Here is an 18,170-nt window from a genome sequence, read left to right on the forward strand (position 1 = left end):
CAAAACCCATATCTGCGCAAATTGGGTAGAACGCCTTCTCCCTAATTGCGCTGGTTCAGATCTGAAACAAAATTGTTCAAGATTTGAACCTCGCTCTGATACCACTGAAGGGATGAGAGATCCATCCCATGAACGCCCAAAGATTACGGAATAAGGGGCGAATTTTAAAAATTTTTCTCTCCCTTCAACTGGGAATCACATTCCCTATTTAGAAAATCATATTTTCAATGATCATTCTTGAACCTTAAACTAAACCAGATCTGAACCAAAAGGAATAGGAGAGAATTATACCTGATACGGAGAAGTAATATCTCCCAACAAAGGTGTTCACGCCCAAGGAATGATCCAGAGACTGCTCCCACTGAAGATGGCACAGTGCAGGATGGAGCAGAATCAGCAGTGTTCTTCCCCAAGAACTCTGTCCTTCTCAAGAAACAGTAGGATGGAACGTGAGCACAGCTTCCTTTTCAATCATTTCTCAAAGAACTGATGTCAAGATCCAATCTTGACTTCTCCCACAACTGGAGATCGAACTGGAAAACAAGACGGCAAGAACAGGGAGGCGGCAAGAGAGTATCCGCAGGGTGCAGAATTCTCTCTTCTTGATTTCTGCACTAAAGAGGATCTGATGTATGTCTCCTAAAGGCTGCCGCCCCCTCCTTCTTTTTGTTAACTTAAAAGATCAGCTCCTAATCCCATTAGGAGCTGCTTATCCAAATCATATTTAGATCAGCCTTCTCTTCTAGTGATAAAGATAAACCATTATCTTATCTGCAGATTAGATTAGCTTTCTCCTAATCCCATTAGGAGGTTTCTAGATCTGAATCACATTCAGATCTAGACTCTCTGAGTGGATAGGATTATGACCCTATCCTATCTGCTAATCCATCTCAGAATTCGCCCCTTTAATTAACTAAATAAATAGCTCAGTTCGAAATGGGCTTTAGGCCCATTAAGCTTATGTGCTCACTTAACCTTCCTAACTGCTACCCAGTTGGGCTTCCTTGTATGGCTTGGGACCCAAGCATTGATCTACACATCAGCCACATGGGTTCGGCCCAGCCTTTGTTACAAGGCCTAATCGAATACACTGCTAAAGACAGTGCACCCCCTGAAACCCATCGAATGGGCTCTATGGGCCCAACACTTACCCTAAGTGGTCCCTGGGCCAAGCCACCTTGTAACACCCAGGGACTGTGGGCAACTGCAAGATTAGCCCATCAGGTATTATCCTCAATGGTCTTACACTTAACCTCTCAGCCCTTAATGGTCATACACTACCCGACAAGAGAGGACCTCTCCCTCGGCTGCAAGGAACAGTGTTGCACTCTCTACTTATATGGATCCCGGGAATTAAAACATTTTTGCAAACATTTTAAAAACCATAATATATATACTTTTATATCTCATATAAAATATACTTTGCAAAAAAAATCTCAACGGTTCAAATCGGCTGCCGGCAGTCTTGGTTTCCAACAGTGAGAGTGCATCCCCGATCATTACCTTTGTCCGACAAAGGGGCTGATCCTATCACTATGATCACCCACTCAGATGAATTCTCAGACTGTCCCAACATACCCAGGTTTTGACCCCCGCTAAGAATCTCACTGATTGGTACATCAAAGACATCCCCATCCGACATCTAGTGCAGTATCATAATCGAGTCTAGGGGTCGGGTGTAACTTTCCAGTTTTGCCCATCAATCTCCAAAGTCCAGGGCAATACTGGAAATCTGGTCCAGTTCAAAGATTCAATTAATCCCACACTGTATATGCCTAGGGTCTCACCCCGGTAGCTGAGACAAGCCACCCCAACCGACTTGGTGGCACCACAGTGTCAGCCTTGTCAGGATAGTTCCCCCCAAACCGACCCACTGGCTGTGAACATTCTAAACTAACACGAGTCTCATTAAGTGTCCAGTTTAAGGGTATTACATAGAAAATACCATGGGAACATGAATCAAATATGCACTTTTATTCATTTGCAATAAACTCATAAAGTACATCAATTCGATTGAAGCTAAGGGCTTACAAAACTGTCTAACACTTCTTGTTGTCATATATTAAAGTTGTAGCAAATGTAGATACCTCTCAAATCTTCATTGCAGAAATGGTTTTTTTTTTATCTCCCACCAAGTATGTATATAGATAACCTGTACAAATCAAAAATCAATTTGGACGGATCTGATGGACCAATAAGATAATTGAATTGGACCAGTCCAGATTTAATGGTCAAAGTATTTATTGGATTGGATTGGAATTGGTCCGTCCGTAATGAATTTATATTAAATTGGGTTGGATGGAACCAGTATCGAGTCCATTGATAGAATAAAAGAATATAGGTGTCAATGGCTAGGTTTGGGTTGAAACCATGCATCTAAATTAAAACCAATTTAAACAGATTAATTAGACAGTCCATACATTAAATCGGACTGGTCCAAAATGGTCTAGAATATTCATCGGATTGAATTGGACCTGGTCTATCTGTAATGGATTCATATTGAATCAAATTGGATTGGACAAAATCCAATCCAATTGACGACATCCCTACTTGCAATCCCTAATGAAACACAAACACAGTGACCAAGAAATAAAGTGATATTTTGAATTTATTTTCATTGCTAGCATATTTGCGTTTCATTTGGAGGTCACGAGAGTGCTGCAGCCTGCAGCAATAGATGTGATCAATTCCATTAATGTGCGTTCCAATCGTTTGGGTTCGAGCAATAGGAGTGCAACTTGGGTTGGATTGAGTTTGAGATTTTGTCAAATTTGGGATAGACCCACCTTGGCAATTAACTTGGGTTGCCTCGTGATGTACATTACCTTCCATATTGCACTCTAAAGGGAATTTAGATCAGTTACCAATATATAGAACCATCTCCCGTGAAAGACAAAAGAGATGTTTAGGTAAGATTTGCAGTGGCCTGTTGGGACAATGTTGGGAGAGTACATTACCTTCCATAACTGCATTTTTTATCAAGAGGGAAGTTATTAATGGTGGGCTGAGCAGTTCGCATTAGTATTGAGGAGTGGGCTGAGCTAGCCACGAGCCTGACCTCCATGATCTAAGTTTCCCAGCCCATACAGAAAAGGGGCCGGGCTGGGCTCCCAAAAGGCATCTATAGTGGGACTCTCTAGTTTCCTTAGTGCCCATGGACCATGAGAACTGGCCTGACCTATATGATAATTATATATAAAATATTATCTATACTATTATAAAAAGTATGAATGAGGGTGTAAAACTTTTATTGATTAAAATGCTCACATTTCTTATTTAGTTCATCTTTACTTATAAAGGTCTAAAATATAATTTCAATTAATGATTTTCACTTCATTTAATCCCCTCTTATTAATTCTTGTATTTTATGTATTAATTCTCATTCTCTTTTATTAAATCCCACATTTAAGTTATATTTTCACTAATAAATATTACTAATTAGATCTATCCTTAACAATATAAACCCGTATATTTTAGAACTTACTCAAAAACAAAATCAATGTTTTCAAAACTAGACTGAACCGAATGATCGGACTGGAAAAACCAGGAACAGGTCACCCGATTGGTTTAGTTTTACCTCAAAATCACTTTTTGGCCAAAAACCGTTGATTTAGTCAGTGAACCGTTGACTTGGGTAGTCAAACTGTCGAACTATTCAACCCAGGAATGGTTTTTATATTTTTTTATTTTTATTTTTTTTTTGTTAGAGCGGATCATCCTTTTGGACCTGACGATAAGACTGTTCGACCTAGGAACTGGACCCTAAAACAGTTCCTTGTTCGGTCTGGTTTTAAAAACCTTGAACAAAATCATTCTTTATCCAACTAATGACTATGCAATTCAACTATCCAAATCAAATTGTACAACCCATGAAGTCATAGTTAGATAATAAAATTTGTAAATATAAATAAATATAGAAAATTACAAAATTATAGAAAAAATAGACACATAGAAATAAATAAATATATATATATAGAAACAAAAAATAAGTGTATAATATCATATATTTAACATATTAAACAAAAAATAAGTAAAAATAACAATATTATTTATACATGCATAGAAATAAAAAAATTATAGAAAAAATTGAACATATATATAACTCCATATTTAAACAACCATTAAAAATATGAATAAAATTGTAGAACTTTCTTTTGACTAAATATCCATTTTTTGAATTTAATCTCTATTTAATTGTGAGATTTAAAATGTTGTTTGAACTATACTTTTTATATCATTCAATTTTACCTCTTTAAATCTTACATTTTTTATAAATAAACAAAAAAAAAAGTATACACTAAGAAGATAAAACATTACAAAAAGAAGAGTCCAACCAATTAGGTAGGCCAGCCAATGATACTCAAAACTCTGTAGCCCAATATGAGGTGCTTACGTAATCAGATTCGGATTTTATAATATACATCCAATTAATAGTAAAAACAAAAAATATAAAAAAATAAATAAATTTTATAAAAAAATTCAGATACATTGTTGATATTATTATTATCATCTAGAATTGCTACATGCAAAACATATGTACACTTATGCTAAGGGTTTGATTATGATACTAGAGAAGCATGTGTGAAATTTAAAAAACGTATAAGCAATCTTCAGATATCATACTTTTCGAAATCATAGATTTACCCTGTTAGAAAATAGACAAAATGATACTTTATAAACAGTTCATTACACGAATGTATCAAAATGGGATTGGCATAGAGCCAACCACCTTGGGCTGGGTTTGAGCCAAAGCCCTGAATGAGCTGGGCCGTTTACAATTCTTTAACCATGAACTTTCCGAGACGTGGTCCTAGGGTTGCAAAAGAGTTTTCCATTAACGTGTACCTCTATTGCAATATAATTCATTCACCCAAAACGATAAATCTATAGCAAATTACTGTTAAGAAAATTTGACATGCAAAATTTTAAATGCACATATTAAGAGTTTCAAAAGCATTTTACCAAGTCATATGCATATGATGAGGTAATGCATTGAAAACTATCAATTGCATCTGTTCGAACTAGTGATTTGTTACACATTAAAGGGGCTAAAACTAAAAGAGCTTAAGATAGACCAAAAAACGACATGAATAGAAATAATAAAAAATGATTTATGCACTAATAATTTAATATTGGATATGGCTTTTCAGGTAACAGATCCCATAATGGATGATGATCATGAAGATGAGATGCTATTTTTTTTTTATTTTTTTTAAAGGAATATACAACGGGGATAATCCATCCCCAACCTAGATACAGGCGGGATTCAATCCCAAGTCCCCACTATGACCAGCAGCAGGAGACCTTATCAACCAACCAATTGGTGAGATAATTGATAAAAACATAATTGAGAATAAAGGTGAAAAACATTTTTCAAAAGCCAAGTAGCGAAGTGAAGATTTGTTAAAATACAGAAAATGCCAGTGAATTTTATTTATTTTTCTGATTGGGCAAGCAATTCGCTCGGTGCAATTTGGACAGGCTCGGATTGAGATTTTGTCGAAACTCAAAATTTGAGTAGGCCTGGCCCAAAGGCCCGACATCGTGTAAAATGCTAATTCGGGTCAAACCCAAGCAACTTCCGGCCTTCCTCCAAGAGGAGTAAAGGCTAAAAACAATACTGCTTAGATTATTTATACAAGTATATTTTTCCAGTTTTCTAGATTTCTAGTTCATTTACTCACCCCCTGTAATTTGAGATTCGTTTACGTATTCCACCCCTCAACTAACACGCCGTCAATTTTAGTGACAAAAATTGTTTATTTGGCATTTAACACTTTTCAAAAATCCATTTTATCCTTTGACACCCTTTGTATGTTATATCGATAAAAATACTCTTGTATGTACTTTTTTTTTGGAGGGACAACTTTTATTCTCATGATGTTAAGGTGGAAATGAAAAACTAAAAAAAAAAAAAAAGTTTTAGGAAAAATTAAAATAAAACAAGTTTTTGATATAGTAAAATTATATTTAGTATTCAAAAATGAGGTAGCTTTTATTAATGTCAAAAAGATTATTTTATAGGCAAAATATTTTTTTATTATTAAGGGAATTTGATAAAATAGCATTTTTTATTACTTCCTCTTCCTTTCACAGATCCTTTTAGTTCGGTGGTCAGAAGGGGTATAAGTTTAGGTAAATCTCAAGATGGTATAAAATCCCATAGAATGCATTAGCAGGGGAATCCCGTCGCACATTGTGAATCCCCATGAATTTAACATAAATGTTTGGGAGATATTCTCAATGTGTGAATATGCTATGTAATGAGAATTTTGTGCATTCATAGTTTTTTGCTTTTAAGATAATCTAGGCCCATCCACCCACACATTGCTAACATTTTCCCATGATTTTAAGATACATGAATAGGAGATATTCACAATGTGCAGATGGATTCAAGCATTCTCGATGATATGGGCTCGTGTGGTAATGGGTCTCTTTAAAGCAAAAGCCCTATAAATATTTAACAAGTATGAACATCCAATCACACATTGGGAATATTTTCTCATGAATTTAGGATACATGTTGATGGAGAACGATTTGGTATGACCTACGAAACAGTGACATGTGGACACTGACTCAGCATAAGCGATAGCTTAGCATTGTAGCCTAATACAATCAAGTAACGGGCCCATAAGGCAGCTCGCTATATCGTAGCGCGCAAAAGGAGGAGCTCGCCACAACATGAACTCTGGGTTCCCCGAACTACCTCTAAAGGGATATTCCGAAGCAACTTTAGCTCACGAGCTAAGAAAACCAACTCCCCCGAGCTCCCAAGCAGACAAGTCATCCAGAGGACCAATTCTACTAAGGGTACTCCTAAAGTATTCCGAGTTCGCTACATAGCAGCTCGCGAATGGGCCGCACGAGCATTCCTTAGGAAGCTTCTATCTGACAAGTCATACCAATCAGACTGCGCCACGTCCCTTACTGATAGCATAGTCTCTGTCCTTTCGACAGTCTACACCCACGTCTCTTAACAAGTGGAGGTGTGCCTGTCACTTTGGAGAAGTGTCACTCACCCGGGCGAGGAGTACGTCACAACGGCCACCTGCGCAGCCCTGCCAGGTAACGGCTGTGGCAAGGGCCCAGTGGCGGTTATGCCTAATCTGACAAGAGCGCTCCTATAAAAGCCCTCAGGGCAGAAGAGAAACTTCTTCTTGAGACCTCTGATCTCTCGAGTATAGTGATAAAGAGCGACCTACACTCTTAGCTACCGACTCTTCTTTTCCTTCTTTCTTGCGTTCTAACTTAAGCATTGAAGTATTCCCACTGGGTAAAATCCCCCGGAATCCTTCATTTCCATCTTCTCAGGTGCCGTCCGTTGTCAACAAGGAGGCAGTCAACAGCCAGGTAGGAGTGCCCGGATTGTGCCGCATCACATGTGTACAAGTTTGATTTTTGTTTCTTCATGTGTGCATGAGGAATTATCCTTTTTCCTGTTCCACCAAATAGGATTGTTCATTAAACCAATGAAAACAACCTAACCGACCAACCTGACCCAACTCAACTTGAGTTAGGCGGTTTTACATTATTTTCAATCGGCTTCGATTTAGGAATTATGCTAACTCAAGAGGTCGGTCGGTTTCGGTTTAGCTATGTGTAAACTGACCAAAACCAACATGACTTGACCATTGATATATACTAATATTATATATTTTAAATTTAAAATTTTATATGAAAAAGTGGGAAATTTCTAATATTTTCTAGTTTAAAATATTTTATATTGTAAATTTTATTTTTTAATAATTATGCTGCAATTTTTTAATTTGAATATAATTTCTTAAATTTAAATCTTTTGAACCAACGAACCAAACCGATACAACCCGAGCTGTCTTGTTTCTACTAAAGGTTAATCGTTTTAGGTGACCAATTTCCCAATATAACTATGTCAGTTTAGTTGGCTAAAAAACTAGCGACCGAACCAAATCGACCCTTGAACACCCCTACCACCAAAAAATAAATTCATTCCTAAACCCAATCCACAAGTTTTTTATATTGGGCCTGCGTTTTGAATCCAAGCCCAATCTGAACCCTTTAACATATATAAGTGATTTATCCAAAGAGTCATTTTTTTAATTTTTAGGATGATTTTTTGATAGAGATTGAAATTTCTACCCTACCAATGGGTACTCACCACTACATGCCCCACTAGGGAGGGTTTTCCCTTGAAAAATGGATTTTGGGGCGAGGATGGACTTTAGGATTTTCACAACCTGCACGGGTACGTATGGATGCAAACCAATCACATCATATTTGAACCAGGGTACATTCGAAGCCAACCTGATACTATAAATTGTAGATCTAATCCAAAGATCCGATCGGACCTCACAAATATGGATTCAAATCTATCTATCAAGGAAGTCAGATATTCGAATATGATTCGATTTGATTTAATTTAAAAAAAAATAGTATATTATTAAAAGGAAAAAAATTTAATAGTTAGGGTCCAATTTCAAATTGGATCAAATCATGATCTGGTCCATTTGCACCCTTATCGGCACGGGTAGAGTACAATATTAGGCTAAATTTGACCCTCCCAACTTGCATACTGTTGGAATTAGACCTAGTAATTGGGTTGGGTTGGTCGGGTTCGGGTTAGGGTTGACCCATGAGTCAATTCGGGTCATCCCAAAAAATAACTAAAATAAAAAAAAATAAAGAAAAAATACATGAAAAAGGCCAAAATTAAAGAAATTAACCTTAAAATTCCAAATGTAAAATAAAAAAAAAAAACTTGAACATTTAACAATTTAAAGAGTAAAGACTAAATAGGAAAAGTTAAAAAGTGGAAACTTCTAACAATGAATAAATAGTCCCAATTAGACTTGACAATTGGGTCAACGAGTTGACCCATGACCCAACCCAACCTAGTTTTTTCTAGGTCAAGTCGGGTTGGGTCAATCGGGTCATTCTCACATTCAGGTAGCTAAATATGAAACCCTAACCCTATTTTTTCGAATTGGGTTGGGTCGGGTTCGTAGGTTGGGTCAACTTTTTGCCAGGTCTAGTTGAAATACATAAACCTATGCACTAAGTGTTAAATATATAATATTTTGTTGTAACAAAAAATATAATAATATTTTGAATTTTATGTGAAGGAGATAGTTTACACGATTTTAACTATTTTATCAAATAATAGAGCTAACCAGCTAACCTAACAATCTGATCCACCCCACCCTCAAATGTGGAAAAGATAGATTCTAGGAGGGTATCTTGTATTGGTGTTTGTAAGGCTTTGCCACGTGTTCTACTTAATGAATCCTACTTTTTACCCCAAAAAACTCATGTTTTGAGAAGAATATAGTTTTTTTTTCTTTACATGGAGGTAATTAAGGATCTAGAATTTATAAAATAGAAAGTTCCCAATTAGCACCTGTACTTTGGGCCTAGTGCCACTTTGGTCATCGAACTTTAAAACGTGACTATCCAGTACCTAAACTTTCAAATCATGCCAAATCCAATACTTGTAGTTAACCGACCGTTAAGTAGCATTTGAAAAGACACAAATGTCTTTCGAGTATCATCTAATTTTCTTTATCAACCATCCACTTTGATCCCCAAACTTTAAAACGTGACTATTCAGTACCTAAACTTTCAAATCGTGCCAATCCAATACTTGTAGTTAACCAGCCATTAAGTGGCATTTGAAAAGACACAAATGACTTTCGAGTGTCATCTAATTTTCTTTATCAACCATCCAAACGCTTGTTAAAAAATGAACAGTCCCAAATCCTTGCCTCTTCTATTCAAGAAAGTTGGGATCAATAGAATGCCCACTCCACTAAGATGTGACACCAACTTTCTTGAATAGAAGTGGCAAGGATTTGGGACTGTTCATTTTTTATCAATGTTTGAATGGTTGATAAAGAAAGTTAGATGACACTCGAACGACATTTACGTCTTTTCCAATGCCACTTAATGGTTGGTTATTAGGCTAGTTAACGATAGATAATGTACAAGTTATGCTATTGAGAAATGAAAGTTTATCTTTTTTTGGCAAAAAAAAGGGGTTGAGGTACTAAATTGTCACGATTTAAAGTGTGGAGAGCAAAGTTTAACTGAACGCTTTGACCGTTTAGACTGTGGAACTAATGATAAGGTTCCATTACAATAATAAAATACATGGGGTTCATACCTTTCATAAATGAGGCCAAATTCCCAATCAGTATCCTGTACTTTGGCTCCTCGAACTTTAAAATGCAACAATCCAGTACCCAAACTTTAAAATGCGATAATTCAGTATTCTAACTTTTAAAATATGATAATCCAACACCTTCTGTTAATCAATTCGTTAATTAGCTATTAAGTGACATTTGAAAAGTTAAAAATGCCCTAAGAATGTCATCTAGTTCTCTTTATCAACGATCCAAACATTGACAAAAAAACTGAACAGTTCAAAATCTCCTAGCCTCTTCTATTAAAAAAAATTGGTGACTGTTTAGAAGAATCCAGAATTTGGGACTGTTCATTTTAGTGTCAATGTTTGAATATTGATAAAGAGAATTAGATGACATTCTTAAGGCATTTTTAACTTTTCAAATGTAACTTAACAGCTAATTAACGAATTGATTAACCGAAGGTATTGGATTATCATATTTTAAAAGTTAGAATACTGAATTATCGCATTTTAAAATTTGATAACCAAATTATCACTTTAACCAAAATACAGGATACTAAACAGAAAATTTCCCATAAATTTATTACCGGCGTGAAAATTGATCGCTGGGTTAAAGACCAAAATGGCACTTAGAGAGGTAATACTAATCGGGATGTTTTCCTTTACAGAACTACAAAACTAACCCCGTTGCTATCCTGCTTTTCGTTGTCGTCGTAGTCGGATCACATTGGGAAATAATTTCTTTGGAGGAGATAGATACGGTAAAGTATCAAGTATGAATTGGAAATGGATACGTTTCCGTTTGTTGTGTTAGATGAGTTTATCTTTATGTACTCAACGTCACTCTTAAATCTTCACTTAAAAGAGATGGAGAGGTAGCTGCGTAACATCTCAACCAACCAAACCAATAATGATAACACATTAGCATCTCAATTTTCATCTCTTGTGCTGCCACCTGCTAAATGCGACTTCACATCTGCGCCCCACAACGTCTTATAGTATATCTTCACCGTGTATTGAGAACATCTTTCGATGATATATCAGAATAGATGATGTGAACATCGATGTTCCCAATACACGGCGAGAATGTATTGTGAGGCGCCCTCGCAGATCTGAACTCGCTAAATGCTAAAATCCGGACGGAAGGATAGAGAAAACTCCGAGTCCGCTAGAAGCTTCCACACCCTTCCCTCCAGGCTCCAGACAAATCTCGTCCGGCTCTCTTTCTATTGCCGTCCCTGTTACAAACAATCCCACCCAACGCCGCCACCGGAACGTCTGTTCTTCCACCACCAATTCAAGCTACTCAAAACCCGAATAACGCATTAGTATTTAGTAGTATCATCACCAATCAAGAAGAAGAAGAAGAAGAAAGAACACAGTAGCGGAAGATATGGGCATCGATTATTACAAGATCTTACAGGTCGATAAAAACGCCAACGACGATGATCTTAAAAAAGCATACAGGAAGCTTGCTATGAAGTGGCATCCTGATAAAAATCCCAACAACAAAAAAGAAGCCGAAGCCAAGTTCAAGCAGATCTCTGAAGCCTATGATGTCAGTATTACCTTTCTATTCTCTCTGTTTTCCATACATGTATAAAACTATGCATCTGTTCAGAACCTCATATTTGCTCATGGATTTCTTTGCTTTACCTCTATAGGGCTGATAATCCCAAACTCTTTCATTTTTTTCTAGACTCCCAACCAAACTCTTTCAAGTTTATACCTTTTTACTTCTTATACAAATCTCACATTTCCGATTATCCTAAAACTCCCATCTTTTGATCTGGGTTCCTTTGCTTTATTCTAACTTTTAATATTCAAGTGCCTGATTTCTTTTTCTCGTGAATATACTTAGGTTCTCAGTGATACCCAGAAGAGAGCTATCTATGACCAATATGGTGAGGAGGGACTTAAAGGGCAAGTTCCTCCACCCGGTGGGGCTTCCTTCTTCCAAAGTGGAGATGGCCCGAATGTGTTCAGATTCACTCCTAGAAGTGCAAACGACATTTTTGCGGAGTTCTTCGGCTCCTCGAGACCGTTCGGAGGCATGGGAGGAGGCGGAGCTATGAAAGGCGGTTCGAGGTTCCCTGGTGGTGGTGGTTATTTTGGGGACGATATATTTGGGTCGTTCAGGGAGAGCTCCATGAATCAAGCTCCCCGTAAGGCTGCTCCAATAGAGAATCACTTGCCATGTAGCCTTGAGGAGCTTTATAAGGGAACTACCAAGAAAATGAAGATCTCAAGAGAGATCACCGACATCAGTGGGTGAGTACTCCGTCATTCATCTCATTTTTTACATCCATTTTTCTTGATCCAATCGATGTTAGCTCATATCTCATTTGACGCATTTGCTTTTGTTTCTATGATCCATTTAGAAGTTGTTAGGATCCTTGGTTCTTGACTCACCTTGGTTCTCGACCCACCTGAATGATGGTTTCTGTTTACTTGTCCATTAATATCTTGACATATTTATGCCATATTTCGTCCTCAGCCATTACAATAATGAATAACCCCATCCAAAATCAGTCTTGTCCAACATTTGGTTGTAGCTGCGATAATGCTGCTTTGAAGTCTTAATCAGGCCCCTATAATGTCTTCAGTCAGAAATTCATTAAATTTATCTCTTTTATGACAGATGTTAATGCTGCTTAGAAGAAGATGCAGTCTGATTGTCATCATTAGCAGTCTTATCCATCAGTTTCTAGAATTTAGCCTATTCATTGGCTTCAGCAATGGAGTTGTTCACCTTCTTAGCTAGCCCAGATAGGTTCAGCTCAATATTCTTAGAAACTTTCTTCTTCTGTTCCTTCCACATTACATTCAGGCATAGTTTTCTGTAGTTCTCTGGTGATTTATCACTGTTGAAGATAAGCTAAAGTTCAGTTTCTGATATTAGCATGAAAGATTGTTGCGGTTTAAGTTTATGTTTGGAAGCATTAAAATATCAAAATTTGCACCTCATTTGGTATCACCTGTTCCTTGGATAAAATACTAGAGTCTATGGACATAGAAGTAACCTGCTTTGATACATTCTGTCATTTTCTATTCCCACCAATTTAAACACGTTGGAAACACTGCTGAGGTGATACAAGGTCATCATACGATATCCAATCCATTGCTTTGCATAGAGAAACAAAATATTAACTCTTTCCAGAAATTGAAAACCCATTCCTAGCCCTTCCAAACTAAAAATGGCCCCTATTACAAGACATTGAAATATGAAAGCTATACATTAAAATTTAAAAGAGGAGTATTTGGTAAGTGACTCCCATCTAAAATGATGAAACTCAATTCCTGTCAGTTCAGACAGGAGAGAAGACGACAAATGTCTTCCTCACGATTATCCAAGATTATCCCATAACCGACTCCAAATGATGGCTCCTTCTGTAAGGAAATATGGCTATTCTACTCTACTCCTACTAATAATGAACTCTCTTGTGGGCCATCCTGCAACTGAAGCTGCTAAATGTCTGGGAGTCATTTATTATGGAATACACCATTTAAGTGCAACCACAGCTTTTAAGGGAAGTTGAAATGCAATAAGAGATGCCAATAGATTCTCCTTAATGTTTACTGGTCTATTGTTAATTAATTTGAGGTTTAGCCTGCTTAGGTATTTGAAATAAAAGCAACCTGGAAATTAAAACCACAAGTGGATTACCGAATGCCAATATTTTGCTAGACTCTGTTCTACATTCACCATTTCCTTCAACTTCTAAGAAACAATTGATAATACCATCGGACCAAGGGGTGTTGTAGAAGAAAAGAATTGATGGAGTTCTCCAAGTCAAATATGAAGATGGACTTCTTCAATGTCATTAAAATTGTCAGAGGTTTTCCTTGTGGATAGGCTAGCGTATCTCCTGCATTTGTTTTGTATAAAGTGTATTTAGATGGCTTTTCCCTTTGGTGGCCTATGATAGCATTTTTAGTTTAGTTTAATAAGGTTCCTGAACTCAAATATGGAGATGGTCAACTCAAAAGTTCCTAGTGATTTTGTTTACTCAGATTTGCTGTGTAGGATATGGTTTTAGATGGTTCTGTCCTTTGGTGCCGGTAAAAGCATTTCTAGGTCAATCTTAGATTTGAAGTGGCTGCTCTAACTTATAAGTTTGAAGGCTATTCATCTTTATATGGAGACAGCTTTCCTAGGGTGCTTTTCTGTCATCATTAATAATTAGATGGTGTTTTAGTGATTTGCGTTCCTTTCAAATTACAGAAGCACCATCTTTGACCACTTGGGAACTTTATTTCTTTAATTATCTTGTTCTGCTGCTCCTGCATTCGATTTCTCCGTGCATATTTGTAAGTTTAAATTGATGAAGGCTAACTGTGTTGTAGCATTTACTGGTAAATGTTTTAATTATATATGAATTGCTGTTTTACTAATTTCTTATTTTCTTTATAAGTTGATAAGATTCCTTTGGTTACTTAACCTAGTGCATTTGTGGGTCCAGGAAAAGCATGCCAGTGGAAGAAATTCTAACCATTGACATTAAGCCCGGCTGGAAGAAGGGGACGAAAATCACGTTCCCTGAGAAAGGGAATGAGCAGCCAAATGTTATCCCTGCAGACCTTGTATTCATCATTGATGAGAAACCACATGATGTTTTCACAAGGGATGGAAACGACCTAGTTATCACACAGAAGATATCACTTGCCGAAGCCTTGACGGGTTACACTGTAAACTTAAAGACACTTGATGGTAGGAGCCTGAGCGTACCCATTAACAATGTGATCCATCCAAGTTATGAGGAGATCATCCCAAGAGAGGGAATGCCACTACAGAAGGACCCTTCAAAGAGGGGAAACTTGAGAATCAAGTTCAACATCAAGTTCCCTACGAGACTAACCTCTGAGCAGAAGGCTGGGGTCAAGAGACTGTTGGGTGCCTGAGTTGTGAGTCTGGCGGTTAAAAATTTGCAGGGGCGACACATGTGAATATTTTTTTCAGAAGGCTGTGTAGCTGGATATGTAGTTGGGTGCGGTTCAATATATTTGTAATTTAGTTGAGTATAAACTTCATTTTTTGATGGTCCAATTTATTTTTGTTAGATGTTTGTTTACACTAGGCGATTGATTTTCTTGAGATGGAATATACATTGTAATTTATTTCAAGGTGAGAAAAAAAAAACAGAACCTACTCAAAGTGATTGTCAATAGTTGATTTCTCTGTTTCTTGACCATTTTTGTCTAGGCCCACAAGGGTAGCCATTGTTTTTCTTGGTGGGGTCATATGGATGTATGAGGACACAGTTCGGATCTGTTGGCCACCTTCATCCAGCACATTGGGAACATCTCTTGTAGATCCGGATTGATAATTCTGGAATCAGTAATTTATGGTTCCAGATGAGTTATTACATGGCAGTAATGCAGTAAGCTTTAGTAATTTTTTTTTTTTTTTTTTAAATAATGGCCGTAAGATAAAAAATGGTGAAAACACATCGGTCACACAATCAAAACCCCCTTGTTCCTGTACTTTGTTTTGCGACAAAGAGCCTCTGTACTATGACCCTCAGACAAAGACCCCTTTCCCTTCGTTGAAATCCACCGTTTCAATATTTTTAATCGGAGAAAAATACTGTTTCTTGACTTCACGATACACGAACAGTAGTGTCGGTAACTGTTACAGCGGCGACAGACTTTCGAAGCCCTCCCACTCTCTCCCTCTCTCTCCCCCGATCTCTCTTCTTCCCCTTCCCCTTTCTTCTTCCCGGAGAAAAGCACAGCGGATATTGAGCACGAAGCTCAGTCCCAACACCATTGTAGATGATCCAGTTATTGCCGCCGATTATGTTGTGAACGTCATAATAACTAAATAAAAAAGGCGGCTTCTTTCTATACCACCAGCAACCAACATTCTCCTTAACTTCATTTGTTGGTCAATCATCTCTGCTGCCCATTTGCCATTTGCTCCTCCCCTCTTTCCTCCCTCTCTCTCTCTCTCTCACATATAAAAACTCCGAAATTCAGCTTCTCAATTGATCGAGCCATGAGGACAGAATTCTAGACTCGATAATGGAGGTGGTGATACCGGTACCACCCAGCGGCATGGATTTCAACTTCACAGCGCCTGCTCTTCCCCCTACATCAGCGCTCCTTCCAACCCCAAACGTTTTGGTGAGCTCTTCAACGCTCCCACTAGTCCTACTAGGGCCACTGCAATCTATCATGGCTTCAACGACTTCTCCATCACCAGCGGCACCGGCGGTAGGGGTGGCTCTTTGATACGTGCATGTGCATGCATGCACTAGGGGCACAGCATCCGAAGACCCGGTCAAAGTGGATAGCAGCAGAAGACCCGGTCATGTTAGCTCTTAGTTGTGGATAAGCCTTAGCCATTCAGTTTTAATTCTGTTAGAATAGATAAGTCTTCAATTCTGCATTCTATTTCCTACATAAGTGCATTCTGTTTTTTTGTTGATAAGCTCCTAAGATTAAAGGGCAGTAGTTCCTATTTCTACTCCCAGTTTGTAACACAATAAGACTATAAATATAGCCTGAATGAATGGACTTGGCATTGGCTTTTCTATAAACAAACTCTCTCTCTCTCTCCTCCTTATTCTCGATCCTTCTCCCTCTTGTTAGATAACTTGAGCGTATCATTGGTATCAGAGCCGGTTCGACCATGGACACCCGTGGAAAGGCTAACGCGGAGTTCCACAATGAGGTAAATGAAACCTTAGCGTGACATGAGTCGAGCTTCGACCAGGTGAGCACTGTCTTACAAGCAGTGTTAACTGAACTCCAAGCCCTTCGAGCCTCACGAACCACTCCCAAGACCAACCCCTTCGCCCATGAAGAATCCTCACACCCTCATACTTCCCGTTCCAGCTCCACCCATGACCACCCTCATCAACACGTCAAGTTGTCATTCCAAAATTTAATGGGGATGATCCGAGCGACAGAATTTACAAGGCAGAGTAGTATTTTGAATTTCAAAATATTATTCCAGACCAATAGGTACAGCTAGCTTCCTTCCATTTGGAAGGCATTGCCTTACAGTGGCACAAGTGGTTGACCAAGCATCGTGGACCGCTCACATGGGAAGAATTCTCCAAAGCGGTGTTACAACGGTTCGGCCCCACCGACTACAAGGACCCATTGGAAGCATTAACCCGCCTGAAGCAAACCACCACTGTGACGGCTTATCAAGAAGCCTTCGAAAGGCTCTCCCACCAAGTTGATGGCCTGCCCGAGAGCTTTCTCATTGGCTGTTTCATTGCAAGACTTCGTAATGACGTCCGTTTATATGTGAAGATCAAGCAGCCTCGAACCTTGATAGAGGCGATTGGAGTGACCCGGTTAATTGAGGAACAAAATCACTTACAGCAGAGAGCTAGCCAGCCGGTTCAATCCCCATCAGCCATGACAACCCAGAAGGGGTCACCCAACCCCATGGCCGGTGTACTTGGGCCTCCACCAAGTTCGCGCACAAACCAAGTTCCGGTTCAATCCCCATCAGCCATGACAACCCAGAAGGGGTCACCCAACCCCATGGCCGGTGTACTTGGGCCTCCACCAAGTTCGCGCACAAACCAAGTTTCTAGTGCTCCTTCCCCAACATTCCAGCGACTCACCAACCAGGAGGCACGAGAACATCGTGAGAAGGGGTTGTGTTACTACTACGATGAGAAGTTCACCCCCGGCCACCATTGTGCACATCCACAACTATTCATGATTGAGGATCCAGAACCGGCGGACGTGGAGACTGTTGAATAAGAGGAAGAAAACCAATAAGCCATCCCTGAAATCTCCTTCCATGCTATTGCAGGAGCCGAGCACCCGCAAACCATACGTGCTCTTGGGAAACTAAAAAACAAGAACGTGACAATATTAATTGATGGTGGCAACACCCACAACTTCATTGACCAAGCCATCGTCTCCAAGTTCGGGTTGCCAGTGAACCGAGACAAGAAATTTCAAGTTATGGTGGCCAACCGTGAAAAGATTGAGTGCATGGGGCAATGCTGAGCTCTCACCCTCGCCATTCAAGGACACCACGTTACCGCTGACTATTATGTTCTTCCCGTCGCAGCATGCCAGT

At 38.6% G+C, this 18,170-nt stretch overlaps 1 protein-coding gene across 1 annotated transcript; it reads left to right on the forward strand.

The window, feature by feature from the left end:
- Positions 1–11,194: 11,194 nt before the first annotated feature.
- LOC148875986 (uncharacterized) lies at positions 11,195–15,309 on the forward strand. Its single transcript, XM_088966351.1, has 3 exons — positions 11,195–11,675; positions 11,979–12,388; positions 14,581–15,309. The coding sequence occupies exons 1-3, from the start codon at positions 11,511–11,513 to the stop codon at positions 15,017–15,019; spliced, it is 1,014 nt and encodes a 337-aa protein (XP_088822477.1). The 5' UTR covers positions 11,195–11,510; the 3' UTR covers positions 15,020–15,309.
- The last annotated feature ends 2,861 nt before the right edge of the window (positions 15,310–18,170 follow it).

The sequence above is a fragment of the Nelumbo lutea genome, chromosome 1, assembly GCF_056320005.1.
Source record: "Nelumbo lutea isolate HS-2025 chromosome 1, American lotus-T2T, whole genome shotgun sequence".
Lineage (NCBI taxonomy): Eukaryota > Viridiplantae > Streptophyta > Magnoliopsida > Proteales > Nelumbonaceae > Nelumbo > Nelumbo lutea.